Here is a 20,556-nt window from a genome sequence, read left to right on the forward strand (position 1 = left end):
GGGAGGAATAGTGTCCAATTGTTGGTGTCAGTTGGAGAAATAGTGCTCCATTGTTGGTGTCAGTGGACGGAATAGTGCCACAAGGGCCAGATAAAGGCAAGGAAAGAGCTGAATCTGGCCTCTGGGCCGCACTTTGGAGACCGCTGTTCTAGACTAAGCTTTGATCTCTCTGGGACTTGCCCTCCCTTTAGTTTGTCTGCTGTTGGATTTTCTGTTGTCTCTGGTTTACATTTGATTCTGTACTTACTGTAATATCAATTTCATGCAGGTCCCACCCCTCTATGTTCATGATCCACTCCTATATTGATTTATACAAAACTGAAGCAGGATGGGAGTGGGAGGTTTATGCCTAATTGGATAACAATTGTTTTTGTTTGCCAGTATCCCATTCCTCCTCAAGTCTAAAAATCTCTGAAACCATGCAAATACATGTGATGGACTCCACTCCCATCCACCATACCTTCAAACTTTCTGATATGAGAAAGAGGGGTGCCTTTTAGCACAAGGTATGGAGGCAAAGGACACCCCACAAGTTATGTAGACAGCGACAAACAAAAATACAAAATATTATTGGATAAATCCAAAATTGTTTTCTTTTTACCAATTATCTGAATACTAGCCTTTAATCACTGGCCCCGACCAGGCCATTTTTTGTGTTAGGGCGCTGCGGTACTTTAACTGATAATTGCGTGGTCATGCAATGCTGCACCCAAATGAAATTTACGTCCTTTTTTTCCCACGAATTGAGCTTTCTTTTGGTGGTATTTGATTGCCTGTGCGTTTTTTATTTTTTGCGCTATAAAAAAAAAAGACCGACAATTTTGAGAAAAAAAACAATATTTTTGACTTTTTGCTATTAAACATGTCCAGTTAAAGAATTTAAAAAATCAAATTTCATCATAAATTTAGGCCAAAATGTATTCTGCTAGATGTCTTTGCTAAAAAAAAACCCAATACGTGTAAATTAATTGATTTACGAGAAAGTTATAGTGTTTACAAATGGCGGTAAATATACTGTGATTTTTTTTTTTCATTTTTTACTAGTAATGGCAGCGATCAGCGACTTATAGAGGGACTGCAGCAGACATTCTGACACTGGGGGGAACTGACTTGGTGTCACTGACATCCCCAGTGCCACCAATACAGTAATAAGTGTTAAAAAAGCACTGACAGTGTACTAATGGCACTGGGCAGGAAGGGGTTAACATGAGGGACAATCAAAGGGTTAACTGTGTGTGGGAGTGTTTTACTAGGGGGCTGTGTCAGTGTGTTTCACTGTAATCACACTGTTCTGGATGGCTGTGCTGTCCAGTGTGCCCGAGCTGACGGAGAGGAGAACTGTTAGTAAACAAAACAGTCCTCCTCCCTGTCACCGGGCGCCGGCGACTAATCACTGGCCGGTACCTGGTGATTGACAGCCGGGGGCCGCGAACGGCGGCACGGGAAGAGTGCACGTGTGCCTCCTACCTGGGAATGTAAAATCATGTATATATACATGATTTTGCACACCCCTGCCATCCTGTAGCATTATTTCTGCTATAGGGCAGTGGGGATGTGGTTAAAAATACCAGTTTTAATAATGAAATGGTTGGTAAAAGTTAAGTATACTAATCACTTTTGGTAGTTAAATAAGACACACAGGGGTTGGACAAAATGATGGAAACACCACGAAAGAAATCGTTACCTAATATGCTGTTGGACCGCATTTTACATCCAAGATGGCCTGAATTCTTTTGGGAATTGACAAATATTAATCTTGGATGGTCGATAATGCAATTTAATACCACTCTTCATGCAAAAATCATTACATTTCTCGCAGAGATGCCAGAGGCGAAAGACAAGCCCGAACCTTGTTCTCCAAAATTGACCAAAGGGGCTCTGTGATTTTGCGGCACCCAGGGAAGGTGCGAGACTTCGTCTGTATGCTCGTCAAACCGCAATTTGACAACATCTGCTGTGTGAATTACAGCATTATAGTCTTGGTAAATGGTGTCTTCACCATGGGGTGCACATGGTCTGCCAAAATTTGTACATAAGCACTGGCAGTGACTCTAATTTTTAAAGATGATGATGGGGCCTGCAGAATACCAAGATATGGCTTCCCAAACCTTGATTGTGCCATCACTATTCTTTACCAGTCACATAAGACAGTCCTAGTTATAAGCACACATAAACACGCCCAGTGGTTTGGAACCGTGTCGATTCACCGGATCATACTACAGTCTTTCATTGATTGATAGTCCATGATTTATGGGTGTTGCACCACTCTCTCCTTTCTGAGCATTAATATCAGTCACTAATGGTTTGGCAGTTGTCGCTCGCCTGTAAATATTTTGCTTATGGAGTTCCCTCCGCACTGTTTTTGTGCACACGGGCTTTGGAAGACTGAGATTGAGCCTTACAGTCACTTTTGCAGCAGTTGTTTTCTTATTCTGGGTTACAATCCTGTGTAATGTACTTTTGTTTCTTTCGGTCAGTTGACCATGCCAACTGCGCTTCTGCTTATCAGATGACATTTTCCCGGAAACTGTATATGCGGTCATAACCTTTGATACTGTACTTCGTGAAACAGCAAATAAATTGGCAACTTCAGTCGCAGAGAAACCAGCTAAGCTGGCACCAACAGCTCTGACATGACTCCGTATTACTAGCAGCCCACGCAGTGTATTTTATAGAGGCCTAAAACCATACCAAAAAGATGGACAATTAAAGTGGAAGAAAAGTTGAACTCTAATTATTCTTAAAAAAGTTCCCTCTCCCCTCCTCCTACCTATCCTGCCTAACCTGTATAAAAAAGTTGTGTGTACTTATTACTATTTTAAAGGATAAATTCACCTTTTTGGAAAAGATAATAAATGCACATATTTTTGCAGGATCCTGCAGAGCATTTCACCCATGATCAGCAGACAAGTTGTACAGCTTTCAGCTCATACCTCTGTATGGACTATCCGTTTAAGGGCTACTTCACACTATTTGCAGTGACAGACATTTTACTACAGCATAATACATCTGTCGCCACAGGGACACACAGGAAACAATTGTTCCTTACATACTGCAATGCAGCCTAGTGCTGTTATAAAATGCAGACATGAGGCATTTTAAAGCAGCACACTGTGCAGAATTGCACCGTATTTCTAAGGCAGCGCACTGCCCTACATTGCAGTGGATGAAGTGTACATTTTGTACACTTCACATAAAGTCTATTCAAAACAAAAAACAAAGGGGAGCTGTGTGATGCACCGAATCATGCCCCACACTACCCCCCAGCGCAGCCGGCAACGCAGAGCTGTCAAGGTGGTGAATCGCTCAGGCAGCTCTGTCTTATGTGTGAATTCAGCCTGAAAGTTGCAGGGCTTGTGAATGAACTACAATTGCGCTCATCAGCGCCCTTGCAGTTCATTGAGAACTACAAGCCATCTGCCACTGTGACAGAGGGGACTTGTAGTTCTCTCATTCACAGATTTCTGTGAATGAATGACGAGCAGTGTGGTTGGAGCACCGCACAGCAGCGCCATTTGTGAAAAGTGACAGGGGGTGCAGGGAGAACCCCGCCTCCTGTCATTGGGGGACTGCTGGAGCTTGTTATACACTGCAACCTAAATGTGGGTATAACATGTAACATTCTCCAAAGGTGAACTTAGCTTTTAATCTTCTCCAGTCCAGTCATGTGATCCTCAGCTCCAGCTCCTCTGTGTCAGTGAGTGGCTACTACAGGGGAGAGAAGGAAGTGCCGACAATGGCTGGGCCATGGGAGCCTTTGGGTGGTGTTATTGCTCCAGTAATTCACAACCATTGTTGAGTGCTCCTTTACCCAGAGCTGTAGGATCACATAACCAACTGGACCAGAGCAGACTGAAAATAGATACATATTCAGATAGTTTTTGTACAGGTTATGCAGGATCTGTAGGAGGAGGGAACAATTTTAAGAGTAGTTAGGGTTTTATACCACTTTAAGGAACAATAAAAGATTTGGTTCTAAAAGAGAGAAAGACCTCCAAATGAGGAACAGTTGGAAGCTATGCCATCAATTTGTTGGCCCATCATTTCCAAGTAGAAAAAAAGCAGAAGAAAAAAAATCTAAATAGAGGTATGGTTGTCCCAGCACTTACAAGGTTAACTGCATGCAGAGCTTTATCATACTCAGATGGTGTCACTTACCTTTTGAAGACTTGATATAAGTAGGCAGGTAAAGGTAATTTTTGCATTATATGAATGTGGTGTCTGGTTTTCAGCAGTAGGTTGGTATGGATGATTTGTAGTTTGTCTCCTTTGTAACCAATTTGCAAGTATTTTTTTTTCTCTATTAGCAGTTTTTGCTGCTGTAGGATGCACACCATCTCTCCCATTCTGAGACCAGGCTGAGATTTTCCTCTCCTCTCTTCTAAAATTTGTGGCCCAGCTGAGTAATCTTCTGTTTCTTATTGTGATAGTCATCACTTGCTTGTAAGATTTTTATTTATAGGTTTAACACGTGTAGTGGTTGCAATGTACTGATTTTTAACAGAATAGCCTGTAGGACAAAGGGAAAATCTTGTGTTTTGGAACCAAAAAAAATGTTTTTATATATTTTGAGCAATGCTCACAATATAGATGTTCACTTAATTGTAATGCCCTTTTACTGGCTTTAATCATTCCAGGTACCATTCTACAAGTTGTATGCTTTGCAGGTTCCAGCCAAAGAAAAATGTTTGCAATGTTTGTTGGACTCCTTCTCATTACAGGTACTTCTTTCAAATTCTCTTTTCTATCTCAAATTCTGTCTTTCATATTACTGTTACTGACAAATGAATGTCTGGATATGAACTTTAGCTTGCAGGACAGCAGTGTGTACAACAAGCCTTCACAAGGTGTTTGTTTCCTAAGTGTTCTACCCGCTATTGTGAATCCTTTAAAGAACCTATCTGCTCAAGTTTGAGATGTTAAATGCAGATCTTAATGGGAGTGGTAAAGTCACTTTAAAGGATAAGTTCACTCTTATTTAAAAAAGAGTAACAAACGCACATCTTTTTGCAGGTAAAAAAGTCAATTTTTAATTTTTTTTTTTTCTTTAGTAGATGCCTGGAAAGCTGATTGCAGGTGTCATGCAGGACTCCTGCAGACATGCCAGTGTATCTGTCTGCTTGTGCCTAGTACGGGCAGGAAGATACATACTGAAAGGAAGAATAAATTAACTACCCAAGCATTCAACAGCACCCTGGTAGTTCATTGAGCACTACAGGATGATGCAATGCCTGGCTTCGTGTTGGAGCCCTAAAGTCAAGATCTGGGATGAGGCCCTCCAGCCTTTACCCAACCGGCATGGAACACAGTCCTACTTATTGGGCACTGTGCATATGACATGGCAATAGGACAGAGATACTGTTTGTCACAAGGATTCAGCAATACACTCAGGCAACTATGGGGAGCTGCAGTTACACTATTAGAACATAGAAATAATTGCATACTCCTGTCTTCTGGTATTAGTAGCATGGACAGGACATGTGGCGTAGACCTGTATCTTCACTTCCTCCTTCCTGGATCTTTTCCCAACAGCCCCAGAGTTAGGAGGTGATGTACTACATACGGTACATAATTATACATTATAATGCCATTGGCTTGGCAGTCTTTGCCTTCAGTGCTTTCTAAGTCACTGACTTGGGGTAATAAAGTAGCAAGTGAAATCTGAGCCAAGTTCAGGGCCTCAAAGGGGCCTATTTATAGCAGAGAGAACACTGCAATCCACTCTTTCCCACTCACCACAATCCTCACTCCAAACTGTACCTGCATATTTACAACTCCTTCCAAAAGTACAGGCATTGGTGTGGAACCCGTAGAAGTGTCGCCAGCATCTACACAGCCAATTGATCCATTTTGGGGGTGTTTGTACAGTCATTAGTCAACCATTGGCCGAATGCTGTCACAACTAACCTCTTAGGGTGTGCTCTTTAGGGGTCAGAACTGCCTTGTAATCGTGGTTTGCCATTCATATGAATCCCAAGAGTTTTTAAGAAAGTGGTTTCATGTTTACTTTAAGCTTCAAAGATGCTTTCAAGAAGCTTATTGTAGACCTTCCTTGTACAATTGTGTTTTACGTGCTCATGCCCAAGTGAGTAGGGTCTATGATGGTGCTAGGGGAGCTGGAAAGTCTGATATATAGGCTTCATTCAGACAGGCATTGACATGCGTTCTGCATGCAAGCTGCATTTTATTGTACCTGCATTTGCCCCAGGCTGCCTATAGCAGTGGCTACAGCAGCTGCATGTGAAAATTTGACAAGCGTGCAGGAGTGGGTGCATGGATCTGAATGCGCACTGCCTGTGCTAGGATCCATGCACCCGCTCCTGCACACGTCCGATTTTGACATGTGGCTGTGTCCATGCAGCTGCTGTCTGCAACCCCCTATATAGGCTTAAGAGTTAAGATTTTTTTGAAGGTTTTAAAACTCCTCTATAATCTGCCTGTACACAGCTGAGGGCGGATGCAGGAGTGATAACAAATGCAGTCTCTGCGCCAAATGTGTCTCCATGCCTGTCTGAATGAAGCCTTAGAACCGCACCCATCACCTGCTCCATTATAAATGTACATGGTTGAACATAGTGGTATTTTTTTTCTTCAATAAGGTATTTCAGTCAGTTTGGCTCACAACTCCAGCATTGGAGCAGACAACTGTAAGTAAAGACCTTTTATTTCATACAAGTTGGGAGCATGAAATCCTAAAATGTCTATTTCTTTGGCTCCTGCCCTGCCCAATATTTAGTCACAAGTAACAAAGGGAATGGTATACTGCTGCTTTATATTGCAAAATGTGGGCCTGGCCATGCCGCTTTGACTACACCATGCTGTGATGCGAGGAAAGTGAACTTGCCAGGGTGTGGGTGGAGTCGTTCACCCATGCACAAGGGGTACCTTTTTGGATGTGTTAGTGCGTCCCTCAATGCCTGGGACCAGGCAAGCTGTGTTGAGGTGAAATCAACCCTTTGGCGGCACTCCTGCTTAGAGATTAGCCATCCACTATATGCAGTAGTAAATGTACAGAGTCCCTCTGAACGTATTGTTCTGTGTCCTTAAACGCCTTGCTTTGGAGTGTCACATTTAGGAGGGACACGACTGAGCCCATTCCCTCTCAAAGCAGTCCGCACATGTCTTCCACCTCACTGCCGGTGAAAGAACGGGGTCCCCCTGAGCACTTGTGCAGACCTCATGCATGCTCTCCAACTCTTTACTCACTCCTGTACCATGTGGCTAGGTCAAGGGCCTCTAAGACTGGTTTGGTCTGAGATTCGGGGAACCAACTGCTAAGAGAGGGAGTCTGTGCACCCCCTCAGTCTGGTCTTGCTGAGTTAACCTTTAGTAGTGGCCTTGCTTCATATCCCAAATGTGCCTTGCTGATCTAAGGTTTTTTACACACTAGGAACCAACATGCACCCCTTTTTAAGTAACTTCAGACCAGGCTTAAACAGTTGGCCCACGTATACCTTCATTAAGCAAAAGTTCATAACTAATGGAAAATACAGAAGATCCTCATAAGATTATTAAAAACAATAACAATGGCAACTTGCTTATAGTGGGCAGAACAAGTCCTATCCTAATCAATCACCAGGTCACCGCAAGCTATCGCCATTAGCACTTCTCTGGTGGCAGAGAAGCTGGCTGGAAGAGATGGAAAGCCAAGACTGAGGACTGGAGCGTGACCTCCCAGTGACAGATTGATATGCCTTGTTCTGCCCACTATGTGAGTTGCCAATTTATTCTTAATAATAAACTCTTATCACATCTACACTTTGAGGCGCTTCTTAATTTTCCCTTAGTTTCTGCATGGACTGGAGATTGCTTCTATTCCTTACAAGAGGTTTACCCTAAGTGGATGGACATTTGCGCTCTGAACAAATCTCACCCATGGATGGACTTTGTTCATAATAACTGGGACTATTACTATGTGGTTTTATTATTCTGTCAGCGATCACTCCTCCTTGCGCCTATTCTACTGTAAAAGTCCACGACTAGCATAGTCCCCAAGTGGCAGGCTCTGAAATATGGTATCTTCAGCAAGATTGCAGGGTGCAGCAGTCCACCTCCATAGCTTCAAAGCATTTTCTACAAGACCGCTCTCTCCTTCCCTCCCCCCCCCCCCCCTCCATAATATATATCCACAGGGTGGGTAAGCTGGGCCCAAAAAGCCAGAGAAAAGGACATAAAACTATTAACTCCTTCCTCAGCCTGGGCCACACAGTTATAGAACTACATAATGTAGGCTTCTTTTTTTTTTTCCCCATTGCGGATAGAGTATTGGAGGGTTATAACCCCTGTCAGTCTGTGTCCCATTGGGGAGATTTACCTTCACTTCCCGTCCCAAAACCAAAAAAGTGAGCAGAAATCTCTTAAAATGAAGGGAATCTCTCGTGATCCCCTTGCAACCCCCCCCCCCCCCCCCCCAGGTCACCAGAACTGGTGTCTTCATTACTTTACTTTTCTGGGAACAATCCCAGAATTTTGGGACTTTCTTCCAATTTCAATAATAGTGGTAAACATAACAAATGGAGAGGTTAAATCTTCCGAACAGGGGCACAGACCACAATAGAAACTGACAGAGGGGTTCTAATGTCTCTCCACTAAAGACTTTTGTTTCTAATTGTACTTTAGAGCTGAACTCCGTGAAGACAGCTGATTTACCTGCCAAGTATTTGTATTTCCCTCCATTCAGTTCTTAGATTTACAAAGCTCTGTCACACTAAACAGCCAGAGACCTGATTTTTCTCTGCAGCAGTTAACACTTACTGTATAGGTCCTGACCTTCCCCCAGGTTCTGACCTGTAAAATGGAGAAGCGGCAATGAACTGATTAGTTCATTTCTCACTAGTGTAGGACCAAGCGGTGGCAGAATACAGAAAAATGCTAGATCCTCTGGGTGGGTATCAGAAATGGGAGTTCAGCTTTAATGGTTTGAAAGTGTCTAATTAGAATCTGATAGTTTCAGCCACATTGCAAGTTTGTGTAAAAATAACAACCCATATGTACAATGTTCTGTTTGTGTCCGATATTGAAAATATTCTATTCTTTCAGCTTCTTACTTTGATGAGGCAGCAACACGGACACAATTTGTTGTATGTCCAGACACGTACTCCGACTTCTGCTACCACGGCACATGCAGATACCTTCTATCTGAGTGGGAGGCCTCTTGTGTGTAAGTGTATGTAGGTACATTGCACTGCATGTGTCCAGGTGACATTCGTTTGTTCTGGAGCACAACGTTTTGGACTTAGGACATGGAAAGCAATCATGCCTGCTACAATGCTGCTGCAGGGTTTACACAAACTAGCCTTGGCAAACAATGACCTTCAGTCTAGTATAGCATATTCACACAAATTTTGATGGTGATCTACAGTGGCAGAGAACTGATTTGGCCTTCAGTGAAGTCTGTTTTAAGTTTTATTTTTAAGTTCAATATTCCAATGGAACCAGACCCATTTTATTTCAATCAGTGATTGCTGCAGTTTGAATGCCCCAGTATCTGTGTTTTTAATTAGAGAAGGATTGCCTGAAAGACACCTTGAAAAGATACACAATTTCATAATGTTCTGTCATGTAAACAATGTTTGCGGTTGAGCCCTCTGTTCTGAAACAGATTTAACAGAGACAGGAGAATACATACTTAGAAGCATTTGTCATTCTTGACATAATGTCTGCTTTAAAACTGTCTGACACTCTGTATAAAACTGCTACTATTGGTTGTGCCCAAATGCTGGACCTTTCCAAAAGACAAAGGTCTCGTACAGTCAAAGCTTACCTGCACCTTCCCAGGCATTCCTTTTGGTCCATATGTAACAGGCTACTTTAGTAAAGAAATGTGTTGGAAAGGAAAGGGTGGGCAAGCTTTGCCGCTACCAATAAATGCCAACGCTTTGCCTGTTGGGGCCTTCTGGCATTTGGATGAAGAAACAAGGCTTGAAGTATGCCTCCAGGTCTCGGCAGGGAGCTCAGTGAGATGAGGCTACACAATCCCTGACGAGACCTGTGCACACACTAAGCATTCTCCATTAAATTATGAGTTTTGATGAGTGGCTGTGTAGCCTCTAACCAAATACAATATTTTGAATATATATATATATATATATATATACATACACACGTTGATACGTACGATTTATCCTCAGGTTGATTTTTTTTTTTTTTCCTAGATGCTTCAAAGGCTATAGAGGCATTCGCTGCGAGCATGTGGATCTGTTGCAGGTGAAGACTCCTGGTCATCCTTCCTTCCCGGAGGTGGCACTGTCAACCTTTCTGGCTATAATAATCCTAAGTAGCACATGCCTTGTGATATAGTAAGTGTAAAATGTGAACATTTATTTTGTTTCCACTTACTATTTGCTAGAGCTATGTTCATGACTGTTTTCCCTGTTCCCCCTTCATTTGTAGGGTGATTTGGGTTGTTAGTTCACTGATAACACTGGCCACACAGCTGTACAGCTTCTTTAGGGACAAGCAATAATAGAGTTTCTTCCCTCAAATTTTCTTTGTGGTGAAGTACATTGGTGTTAATAGGGGAAGTAAAGTTAAGACTGTCTCAACAGCCCTACTGGCTCTTTTGCTTGACAGCTTGGTCTGTTGAGGAAAGCTGAAAAAGAAGACCTACTGATCACCAGGTGAAAATAAAGGAAAAATGATGAGCTACGTATAAAAAAAAAAAACTGATGCAAATGTATCTAAACCCAAACCCCATAATTGGAATATTGCAGTTTACCAATCCTTGGATGTGGTGGCTGCATTGCTGTTTTTGGTTGTGGTGTGTGTGTGTGTTGTTTGTTTTTTTTTTTTTTTTTTTTTTTTTTTTTTGTGTGTGTTTGAAGTTGAAGCCTGTTTTTTTTTTTTTTTTTTTTTTTTTTTTTTAATTTTATTTTCAAATTCCTTCAACTAACCAAGCTGTCCAGCAAAAGCATCAGAGGGTTGAAGCTAACCATTTTGCACTGGCATAGGTTCTTATTATTCATTTGGGAAAAATGGTTTCTGTAACTATCTATTTAAAACTATTAGCTGGAGTTGGGCTTTAACTTGTGTAAAGGTGAACTCTAACCTCTCCATAGGTTGACAGTGCTGTCTATGGGTAGCTATGTTGCCCCTCCAAAGGGTAAGGAAATGAGTAACCCCTCCAAGACAGGAAGTATGTTACTTACCTGATCACGTGTAAAAATGGAGGGGGAAGGAAGCTTAAAAGAAACCATGCAGTTGCCACAGATTAAGCTGCAATAGATTACATTTTTTGTTTTGAATTTGGTACACTTTAGGGTGGCTTTTCAAGTGGAACTTTTACCTATAACTTGATTAAAAAAGGAAAAAAATGTTCTTTATCAAGAAACCTACACTCCACATTATCAATTATGCTACCAAAATTAGGTGTGTGCTGTAAATAGCCTCCAGCATTGCTCCTGGGATTTTTTTTTTTTTTTGTTCTTGCAGGAGGCTGCCACTTTGCTGAAGCTGAGAGCCCCTGAGGAGCAGTAAATCTTTAGGCTGTTAAGAAATCGGCCTCTAAATATTTGGTACAGTGCCTAAAAGTGGACAGCAACTGAGCATGTGCAGAGCAAGACAATGTATTACTGGATTTTAAACAGTAAAGGCACTTGTTTGCGCTCCTTTTTTGACCTTGTACCAAAAATCAGAGCCACTAGAGGCCAATCTGCTGACAGCCTAAAGATTTTCTGCTGTTTAGGGGTTCTGGGCTTCCGCAAAATGGCAGGCAGACATACACACAGAAAAAAACATTTTTCAATCAAATTTCAAAGTATTCTACTTTTACTGGTGTAACTTTGCAACTAAATCCAATGTTGCCAAAATCACTCTACTCATGTGTCCCTATAGAATAGTTTAAGCTGACATGTTGTGCACCAAGGCTGAACTGGAAATAAACCTCAAGCCTGCTACAGAATGTAAACCAGTACAGCCTTGTATAATTTGCCAGGCTAGTTGAGGCTGGTGACACATTAATCTGTGGGGCTCCACTTCAAAAACCTAGAACAAGTATGTGCCCAGTGAAATGCAAATTCTTTGCCTTCAGCAATTTGAGTCACTGTATACATTCAGTCTATAGGGCAGCCAGGCAACTAGCATTCTGGAAGGTGACAAAGATGAGCAGTGTATACCTAACCAAAACAGTTCTCAGGCGTTCTGAATGTTTCCAACCTTGCCACTCTAGGTCTGACTTGCACTAGTTTATACAGCTTCAGAATTGTTGCTGCATCTTTCCTCTTTGGTTTCTGGCAAGGCAGTTGGGGCTGAGACAAATGTTTGTAGTCATGGATCATGCATCAATGAACTGTTTTTAATTCCCTCCATGGAGTACTGCAATAGCCAGACTAGATTATCATACAAAAGATTGTTTCTGTACCAGTACATGACCCTTACAAATGTTTGTTTTTTAGCTTCTGCAGAAAAAGAAGAGAGCGAAACAGGCTAACCCTCCTGAAGAATATGCAACTTAATGGTATGTGTGGCAGGATCATGACTGGTATTGTACTCTTGTAGCGGTACCCCCGAAGGGGCTGCTTAAGTTTGTTCACTCCGCCACTCTGCCTCTCAACCCCAAGAACTGTCTCAGCCCACACTGGCACACCTGGCAATAGTGTAAGTGCAAGGACCAATGAAAAGCACACACTTTATAATAAAACACAGAGATCAGCTTTACTGTAGACCTCTATGGGAAGTAATAAACATTAACAACAGGTATATGTTAGGAGAATCAAGAGAACAACAAATACTGTGACAGAAAGCAATATAACTCACTTTTACACTCAGGCTGCTCTTAGGGGATTCCAACCATGAATAACCCCAAGAGCAGAGGCAAACACTTAAATGGCAACCTCAAAGTGGATTTAACTCCTCTTCATAAAATGGGCCCCATGATGTCCAAGCAGAAGGAGAGCAGAAGAATGACTCTGTTATGTCAGACTTCTCCCTTCTAACCCCCGACACCATGACCTCAATAGGAAAACACTGTACCCAACTGATGTTTAATAGCTACTTTCAAGGTAAAGCTATTCCCTCACACACCATGCAATATAGAGGCCTGACTACGCATGCGCGTGCTCGTATGGCACCAGTAACTTTAGTCTTTGTAACTGGATGAATGTTGGGATCTTCAGCTAGCCACTTTCGTTGGTGCACTTAAACTCCTTAAACACTTAAAGTGTAATTGTAATCCTGTGGCAGTATTTGTATAGCAAAGTGAACACGGTGTCTGTTCAGCAGGGCCATCTACACAACCCAGTGCCTGGTGAATATGAGCAAGGTATGATGTCTCTGTATGTGTGCAATGTTCCTGTCATCTGACAGTGGGAGAAATCCCTCTCACCAGATCCTGTGACAAAAGCCCAAACGATCGTCCTGGAAATGACAGATTCCTCTGGTCACCTCACGATGAGCACTTCACACTGTCAGTGTAGGCACTGTACTGTAGACCACTTCTTTCAGTTTGGATGTTCCTTTGTCTGATCCAGATCACCAAGCATCCAGTGCACTGCCCAAAAGCACTTCTTTTCCAGGTCCAATCTCTCTCCTGCCACATGCAATCTCCCTCTCCTTCAGGAGAAACCCAAGATGGATCCCTTCATTCTCCTCTCCCTAAGCATGATGGCTTTCGTAGTTCTTTATTTTTATTCTATCTCCATATCAGCCTATAAGGCCGTTTCTGTTCAAAACTCCATCGTCCACAATGCTTTGCAGCTGCACCTCCTGCTTGAAAGAGTCCTTGTCATTGGCTCCTTTAATGGCTCTTATAATTGGCTCTCTCTCTCTCTCTTACAGTCTAAGGGAGAAAGGGGGGCTGAAATCCCTCACTGCTTTGTCTGTGTCAGGGCAAGTGTCAGGTTACACAGGAGAGGCCAGTCAGCAGATCACAGCCATGAGACAGGATTAATATCTCCTGCTACACTCTCATAGTAAATTAAAGCCATAAAAAGGTCTACACTGAACCAAGCCTTCAATACTCAATGTTGCTGTGTCATAGGCCAGCCATAGACTGTTCAAATCTTGGCCGGTTAAGCAGGAACCAGCTGAGATTTGAACCATGAACGGGCAGGTTGAATATAACCAGCCTACTGGATTTAACATGCAATTATTGCTAGTGGCTGTCGTACTACATCATACAGGCATGACCCACCATTGTTGCCATCAGGAAGTAAATTCAGAGCAATAATGTGCCTTGCTCAATTTGTATGTGTAGATTGGCTATTGAGCTCTGTAAACATTTTTCTTCAGCAAAATGGGCAAGACTTATAAGATGCCTGGGATAAAAGCTCCACCAGCTGCCTAAAATACAGAATATTTAGTACATAATTTTGCATACTCGAGGTTGGTTTTTTTTTTTTCCCCTAATAAAGAACATATACACCAGGGGTGTCCAAACTTTTTTCAAAGGGGGCCAGATTGGATGAAGTGAACATGGTGGAGGGCCGAACATTTTTCCGAACATTCTTTAAACCATTACAATTAAATGCAAATTATTTTATGCCAAGTTAATTGCAAACGACATACTTTTCATTTCATAATATTAAGATCAACTGACAGCTGAGTTTTCACAATGTATTGAAAATAAATTTAAAAAAAAAACTTACCTGCACTAATGTGAAGGGTGAAAAAGGTAGCTGGAGCTGAAGTCTCTGCTTGGCAGCCGGGAGGGGAAGAGAAACACACTTCACGCTGGAAGCCCGGCCCTGACGTCACCGCCCTCTGTGGCTCCCAGCGCGGCGCAGTCACGCATGCGCACTGCTCTCAAGCAGAAGACTGTCTGCCACAGAAGGGAGGGCCGTGCAACAGCCGCATTTACACAGACCAGGGAGAACGTGCCGCAGTCAGGCATGCCACTGCCCTCTGCTCTCAAGCAGAAGACTGTCTGCCATAGAAGGGAGGGCCACATTACACAGAGCAGGGAGGGCTGTTGGAGGGCCGTATTAAACCGACCCCCGGGCCGTAAATGGCCCGCAGGCCGCACTTTGGACATGCCTGATATACACAAATATTACATTTCCAGTGCACAAGGATTGAAGCCCAACTTCTTTCTTATTTGTCCATCACATTTTGCTGTACTGTTTTGACCTGATTTGGGAGATTCACCTCACTTTTGTCTGATAGAGGAGAGTGGCTGGGACAAGATGGGACTGTAATCTGAAAAGGTTTTGTTGCAGTCGTTTTTCCATTGAAGAGCTTTCCCATCACATCTTTCCAGTAGGGCAGTACTAGGAGGGTCGTCCAGCACCCAGAGCAAGGATCCAGAATTGTGCTCCCTCCCCCACTGTTAATATATGCCATAGTATGGGTGCACCACCCTATTTCCATTATTATACAGGATTTATATAGTGCCAACAGTTTCCATTCTTTGCCCCCTTGTTTATCTGCACCCAGGGTAGCTTCCCATCCTTTGTCCTCGCCCCATGGTAGGGACACACCATACATGCTTTACAGGATTTTTTATCTTCCCTTTTTCTGTTTAAAAGATAAAATAAATTTTGCTGAAGTTTGGCTTTGATCATCATGTTCTTGTATTCACTAATGCATGAAATGTGGTGCTTTTTATTAAAATTTTTTAAGTTGGTGTTAACTGTAATTTAAAATATGTACTCACTGAACATATGCTGTGGTTAGGTTCTAACTTAATAATTTTTTTTTTTTTTAATTTCTAGACTTCTGAAGATCTTTTCATACACAAAAACAAACAAGAAGCTTGAGCAGAAATGTGTATTTTATCCTTTGTGTATAAAACATTTTTATGGATTTTCTTTTTTAATGTAAATGATTTCAAGCTCAATTGGATGGTGCCCCAACATTGCACTCCAGTTGATGTTGTATACTAAAAAAAAAACTACCATCTGACTGGGAAAAAATACTTGCCAATGGGACTGTGACTATTTTATTTAAATTATTTTTAATATATTAAATAAAAGTTTTATCTACGGCATCTCAACACGGTATAATTCCATTGTTAAGATTGTGCTGTTAACACCTGACGATGTAACTTCAGCTGCATGTCAAACTTTACTGCAAAGTAATTTTTTAAATTACACAATGCTGAACTACTAATAAAAAATAAAAGGAGTACTTACATTTGCATCTCCTACATGCAGCTGAAACTTCAGTTGGTGTTGTCTGCTGGAATGAGAGTGGAAAAGCAGAACATGGATGCAAAAAACATACAAAAATTAATTAGAAATTTCCTATTTGCCAAGGAGGATTTTCTCAATGTTCGAATTCATTCTATGAATCAAAGGGCTCCATTCACTAAAGCAGGTTGCATGCTGTATTTAGGTGTCCAGACACATTTTCCCTTAATGCTGCATGCGATCCTGAAATTTTAAATACACTATGCAGTTTGGTAAACACTGCATTTTATTGTTTAAATTTATTACAGGTACTTGTATAGCGCCATCAATTTATGCAATGCTTTACAAAGACCCCAGTACTGCCAGGTGAAAGGGCTAACCATTTAGCCATGAAAAAGCATTAGTCAATTCACAAAAGGAAGTAAATTATTAAATGCATGAGTTAAAATAGTGGTCCAGGCATGTGGTATTAAATGTTATTAAAGGCAATTTTTTTTTTGTTTGTTTGTAAGTAACAAACCTTACCTGCTTTGTGTAATGCTTTTGCACAGAGCAGCCAGTCGGTTTTTTTTTTTTTTCCTTTCTTTCTTGGGACCTCTCTGGCTGGGTGCCCCAGAGCAAGCTGCGTGCTATGAGGGCACCCGAGTGGCCTCTCTTTCAAACCACCGCTCTGTGTGTCCATTCACACATTGCGGTGGAGCAGCCCCATTCCCTTTCTCTCCTCTGGTTCACCAGCTGTGATTTGATAGTGGCAATGGTTCTGGCAAGCATGGTGCACTGTCCTTCCTGTGCTGTGTCTCACTGGAGCCAAAGAGCTCACCTCTGGCTTCTTGTTCTTATGAGGAGCTAAGTCTAATGTCAGACTTCCAGGAGCTGCCCTCTGCCTACACCTGCTGGACACCAATTTGGGGCTAAAGTGCCCAGACTCCCTGTCCCCCTTTTTGGAACTTGGCTTTCTCTTGTGCAGATCTACCTCTGTGGATTATCTTGTACAAACCTCCCTCTGCCAAGACTACCGCTCAAGGTAGTTGGGACTGCTGCAGCATGAGTTCTGTAATCCTTCTGCATTTCCCCTTGCTTTACCAAATTACGGCCCTGAGGACTAGAACTGCTTCTCTTTTCTGTGGCATATTGCTCTCCTGTGATCTATTCCTCCTTGCTAAGCAATATTGCTGCCTTGAGGACAATTCCTACTTGCTGTGACATATTGCTTCCCTGTGAACTATTTATCCTTGCTTTACTCTGTTGCTGTCATGAGGGGCATGGTTGTCCTCGGTCCATCCACAGCTGGATCATACTGTTATACCATAATCTTGCTGTATGCCTCTTGGTCCCCTTTTGATTGTCATTTGTAGCCCCAACTTTTACTGCACCCCTCCTGCATATCAAAGTACCCCAATAAATGCTCTGCAGGTTGAGATCTGTATTGTCTGTCTGTGCTCTCTCTGCAGGTTTGTCACAATACCAAAATTTGATTCAGGCATAAAAATTTGTTTTGTGATAAAGGGGTTAAAGCATCTGTAATAAAGCACAAGTGCACTTTTACAAACACTTCAGTCATTGGAAAAACCCAGCCATATTTTGAAGCTCCTGCGGGCATAGATTTTTTTTTTTTTTTAGCTCATTGATTTTCAGTTTAGATCAGCACATTGCTTTACAGTATGATGTGTTGGTGTGTTTTTTATATTTATATATATATATATATATATATATAGTAAACTAATTGGATTTCAGCTTTAAAGGAAGCAAGTCATGAGCAAAATTGAAGGATGGGGGGGGGGGGGGGAGGGGATTGGACCCCTTTGACCTCCTTTTATCTATGGCCCTGGCTGTCATGCTGATCCCACAGCTTCAGTACACTGACACCAACTTCAGTCACTGACCAATAACAAATAGATCAAGGCATCCACTTCTCTCTCATTTCACTAGCTGTGGATCACTGATTTAGAATGTGCTGAAGCAAGGGATCAACATTGGAATAGGCTGGGATAGGCCAACAGAGTGCCCCAATAGATTAGTTGCCCCCATCACAGTATCCACATAGGTCAGTTGCCCTCATCACAGTGTCCCTATAGATTAGTTGCCCTCATCACAGTGTCCCTATAGATTAGTTGCCCTCATCACAGTGTCCCTATAGATTAGTTGCCTCCATCACAGTCCCTCCAAAGGTTAGTTACCCCATCACAGTGCCTCTGTGGATTAGTTGCCCCATTAAAATTAGTTGCCACATCAAGTACCCTCATAAATTAGTTTCCCCCATCACAGTGCTCCCATAGATTATAGTGGGTATAGAAAAGAATCTTCCCCCCCCCCCGTTAGCTATTTCCCTGCCAAGTCCGTACATCGTACTGACTTGATAGCAGGGAGTTTTACATGGACTTCAGTGGCTTCCTTCCTGCCTGCCAAGATGCTTCCATACACCCCCGGTAACGGCACCCCCCGCCATGTATTTTGGGCTCCGCTTGCTCATCTGCAGGCCCAGGGCCGACATGACGGGTGCCAGCGGGTGGAGGGGAAGGAGGAGAGTGGATGTGTCCACTCTCCTCCCCTTCTTGCTATGACCTGGAAAGCAACATGATGTCACTTCCGGATCACCCCTGTTCCTGTTCTAGTCGGGGAGGAATGTACTGCAATGCAGTATATTCCATGGAGCCCAGAAGAGACATGTGGGGTATAAAAGAGAAGAATCGTAAATAAATAAAAATCATCACATAGGGGAATTTGTGTCCCCTATGTGATGAAAAAAAAAAGTTCAGCAAAAAAAAAATATATATATATATTTAGTCTATATGCAGGGCTGAATACAAATGCATGCCACACTTTTCACATATTTATTTGTAAAACATTTTGAAAACCATTTATCATTTTCCTTCCACTTCACAGTTATGTGCCACTTTGTGTTGGTCTATCACATAAAATCCCAACAAAATAAATTTACGTTTTTGGTTGTAACATGACAAAATGTGGAAAATTTCAAGGAGTATGAATAATTTTTAAAGGCACTGTAGTGCGAAAAAATAAACCTACACCCAAGCACATAACATCCCTCCCCAAAAAAATGTTGAGGCCACCCCCACCCCCATATATATGCCTGCACGAACGTAATCGTATGCGTCGGGGGCGCCTATGTGTGAAAACCTCGATCGCGATACATGTTACATATCGCTGCATAGTGAGAGCAATCATTCTAGCACAAGGCCTCTTCTGTAACACTAAATTGATGACTTGTAGGGGCTTTTGAAGCATTGCCTAAAGGAAATATAGGATAGAAGTTTGTCGTCATTTCACGGGCACACACAAATTTAAGGTTTGACATGTTGGGTATCTATTTACTCTTTGAAACCTCATCTTTTCTATTTTAAAACTAGAACTACTGTTATTTTATTCTCTAGGGTATCTCCTTTCAGAAAATATATAAGGTTTGGGAGTTTTGTGTAATCTTCAGGACTAAAATATTTTTCTTAACGGCTCTATGTCAGCACAGCGTGGGGGGTGGGGGGGGGCTTCACCCAGCTGTGCTGCCATGGTGCTCGTCAGGAAAGGAAAATTACGGTAAGTATTTGTATTCAATTTTCCATTTTCCCGATGGCTCCATGTCAGCACAGTTGGGTGATGCCCTACTCATGTGCTGCCATAGAGCTCGTCAGGAAAGGAAAATTATGGTAAGTATTTGTATTCAATTTACTGTTTTTTATACACGTGTAAAAAAAAACTAAAACAGCTCTGGCACCGACAGGGTTAAAATAATCACATTTTGCTGCTTTGCAGTCTGACATGAAGACAGACACAGTTTGTTTTATCCAGCTGTATTTACTCAGTGCACCTTATAACATCTAAGTGAAAAACACCCAAAAAATTGTCAGAAACAAATTAAAAAACAGATTCGCCAAGCTGGAAAAAGGATCACCTCCTTGTGTCTGTATTTTGTTGAACCACCTTTTTGCTTTAATTCCAGCCTTTAGTCTTTTGGGATGTGTCTCTATGTGCAACTTATATCTTCCAAGTGAAAGATATAACACCAATATGTCAGAATTTTTTTTAAAAAAATCCAAAAACAGAATCACTGAGTTGGAAAAAGGATTACCACCCTCCTAAAAATGTAAACTCAATCAGGTGTAGCTAATCACCTTCTCAATGGCACACAAAGCCATATGATTTTCAGCTGTGGTCATTTTGATTAGCTGATCATGAAAATAGCTTTCCTGGAGCAATTCAGTCCCTGGTAGCACAACTGAAGCAATCAATCAACTATGGGTGGCACGGCACTGTCAAAAGATCTACCTGATAAAGTTGTGGACAGGCACAAGTAAGGAAAAGGATACAAAAAAATTTCAAAGGCTTTCTCAATGCTTAGAAGCAGTGAAGTTTATTAAGAGGTGGAAGGGATTTGGTACAACAGAGACCCTCCTTGGATCAGGATGTCGCTCCAAACTGGATGTAAGAGCCAGGAGGAAAACTAGTCAGAAAGCATACCAAGAGGCCTACAACAACT

At 42.0% G+C, this 20,556-nt stretch overlaps 1 protein-coding gene across 1 annotated transcript; it reads left to right on the forward strand.

The window, feature by feature from the left end:
* Positions 1 to 4,212: 4,212 nt before the first annotated feature.
* LOC149462307 (protransforming growth factor alpha-like) lies at positions 4,213 to 15,928 on the forward strand. The gene is made up of 7 exons (XM_089677126.1): positions 4,213 to 4,234; positions 4,638 to 4,721; positions 6,609 to 6,647; positions 9,040 to 9,160; positions 10,155 to 10,298; positions 12,393 to 12,454; positions 15,648 to 15,928. The coding sequence occupies exons 1-7, from the start codon at positions 4,213 to 4,215 to the stop codon at positions 15,653 to 15,655; spliced, it is 480 nt and encodes a 159-aa protein (XP_089533252.1). The 3' UTR covers positions 15,656 to 15,928.
* Positions 15,929 to 20,556: the final 4,628 nt, after the last annotated feature.

This window comes from Staurois parvus, unplaced genomic scaffold (genome assembly GCF_062004578.1).
Source record: "Staurois parvus isolate SC_StPar_1 unplaced genomic scaffold, SC_StPar_1.0 ptg000177l, whole genome shotgun sequence".
NCBI classification, from domain to species: domain Eukaryota; kingdom Metazoa; phylum Chordata; class Amphibia; order Anura; family Ranidae; genus Staurois; species Staurois parvus.

Coding starts and splice junctions, on each gene's coding strand:
- LOC149462307 (XM_089677126.1), top strand. CDS start 4,213: ATGTGGTGTCTGGTTTTCAGCA. Junction 6,648..9,039: donor CAGCATTGGAGCAGACAACT/GTAAGTAAAGAC, acceptor CTATTCTTTCAG/CTTCTTACTTTGATGAGGCA. Junction 10,299..12,392: donor AGCACATGCCTTGTGATATA/GTAAGTGTAAAA, acceptor TTTGTTTTTTAG/CTTCTGCAGAAAAAGAAGAG.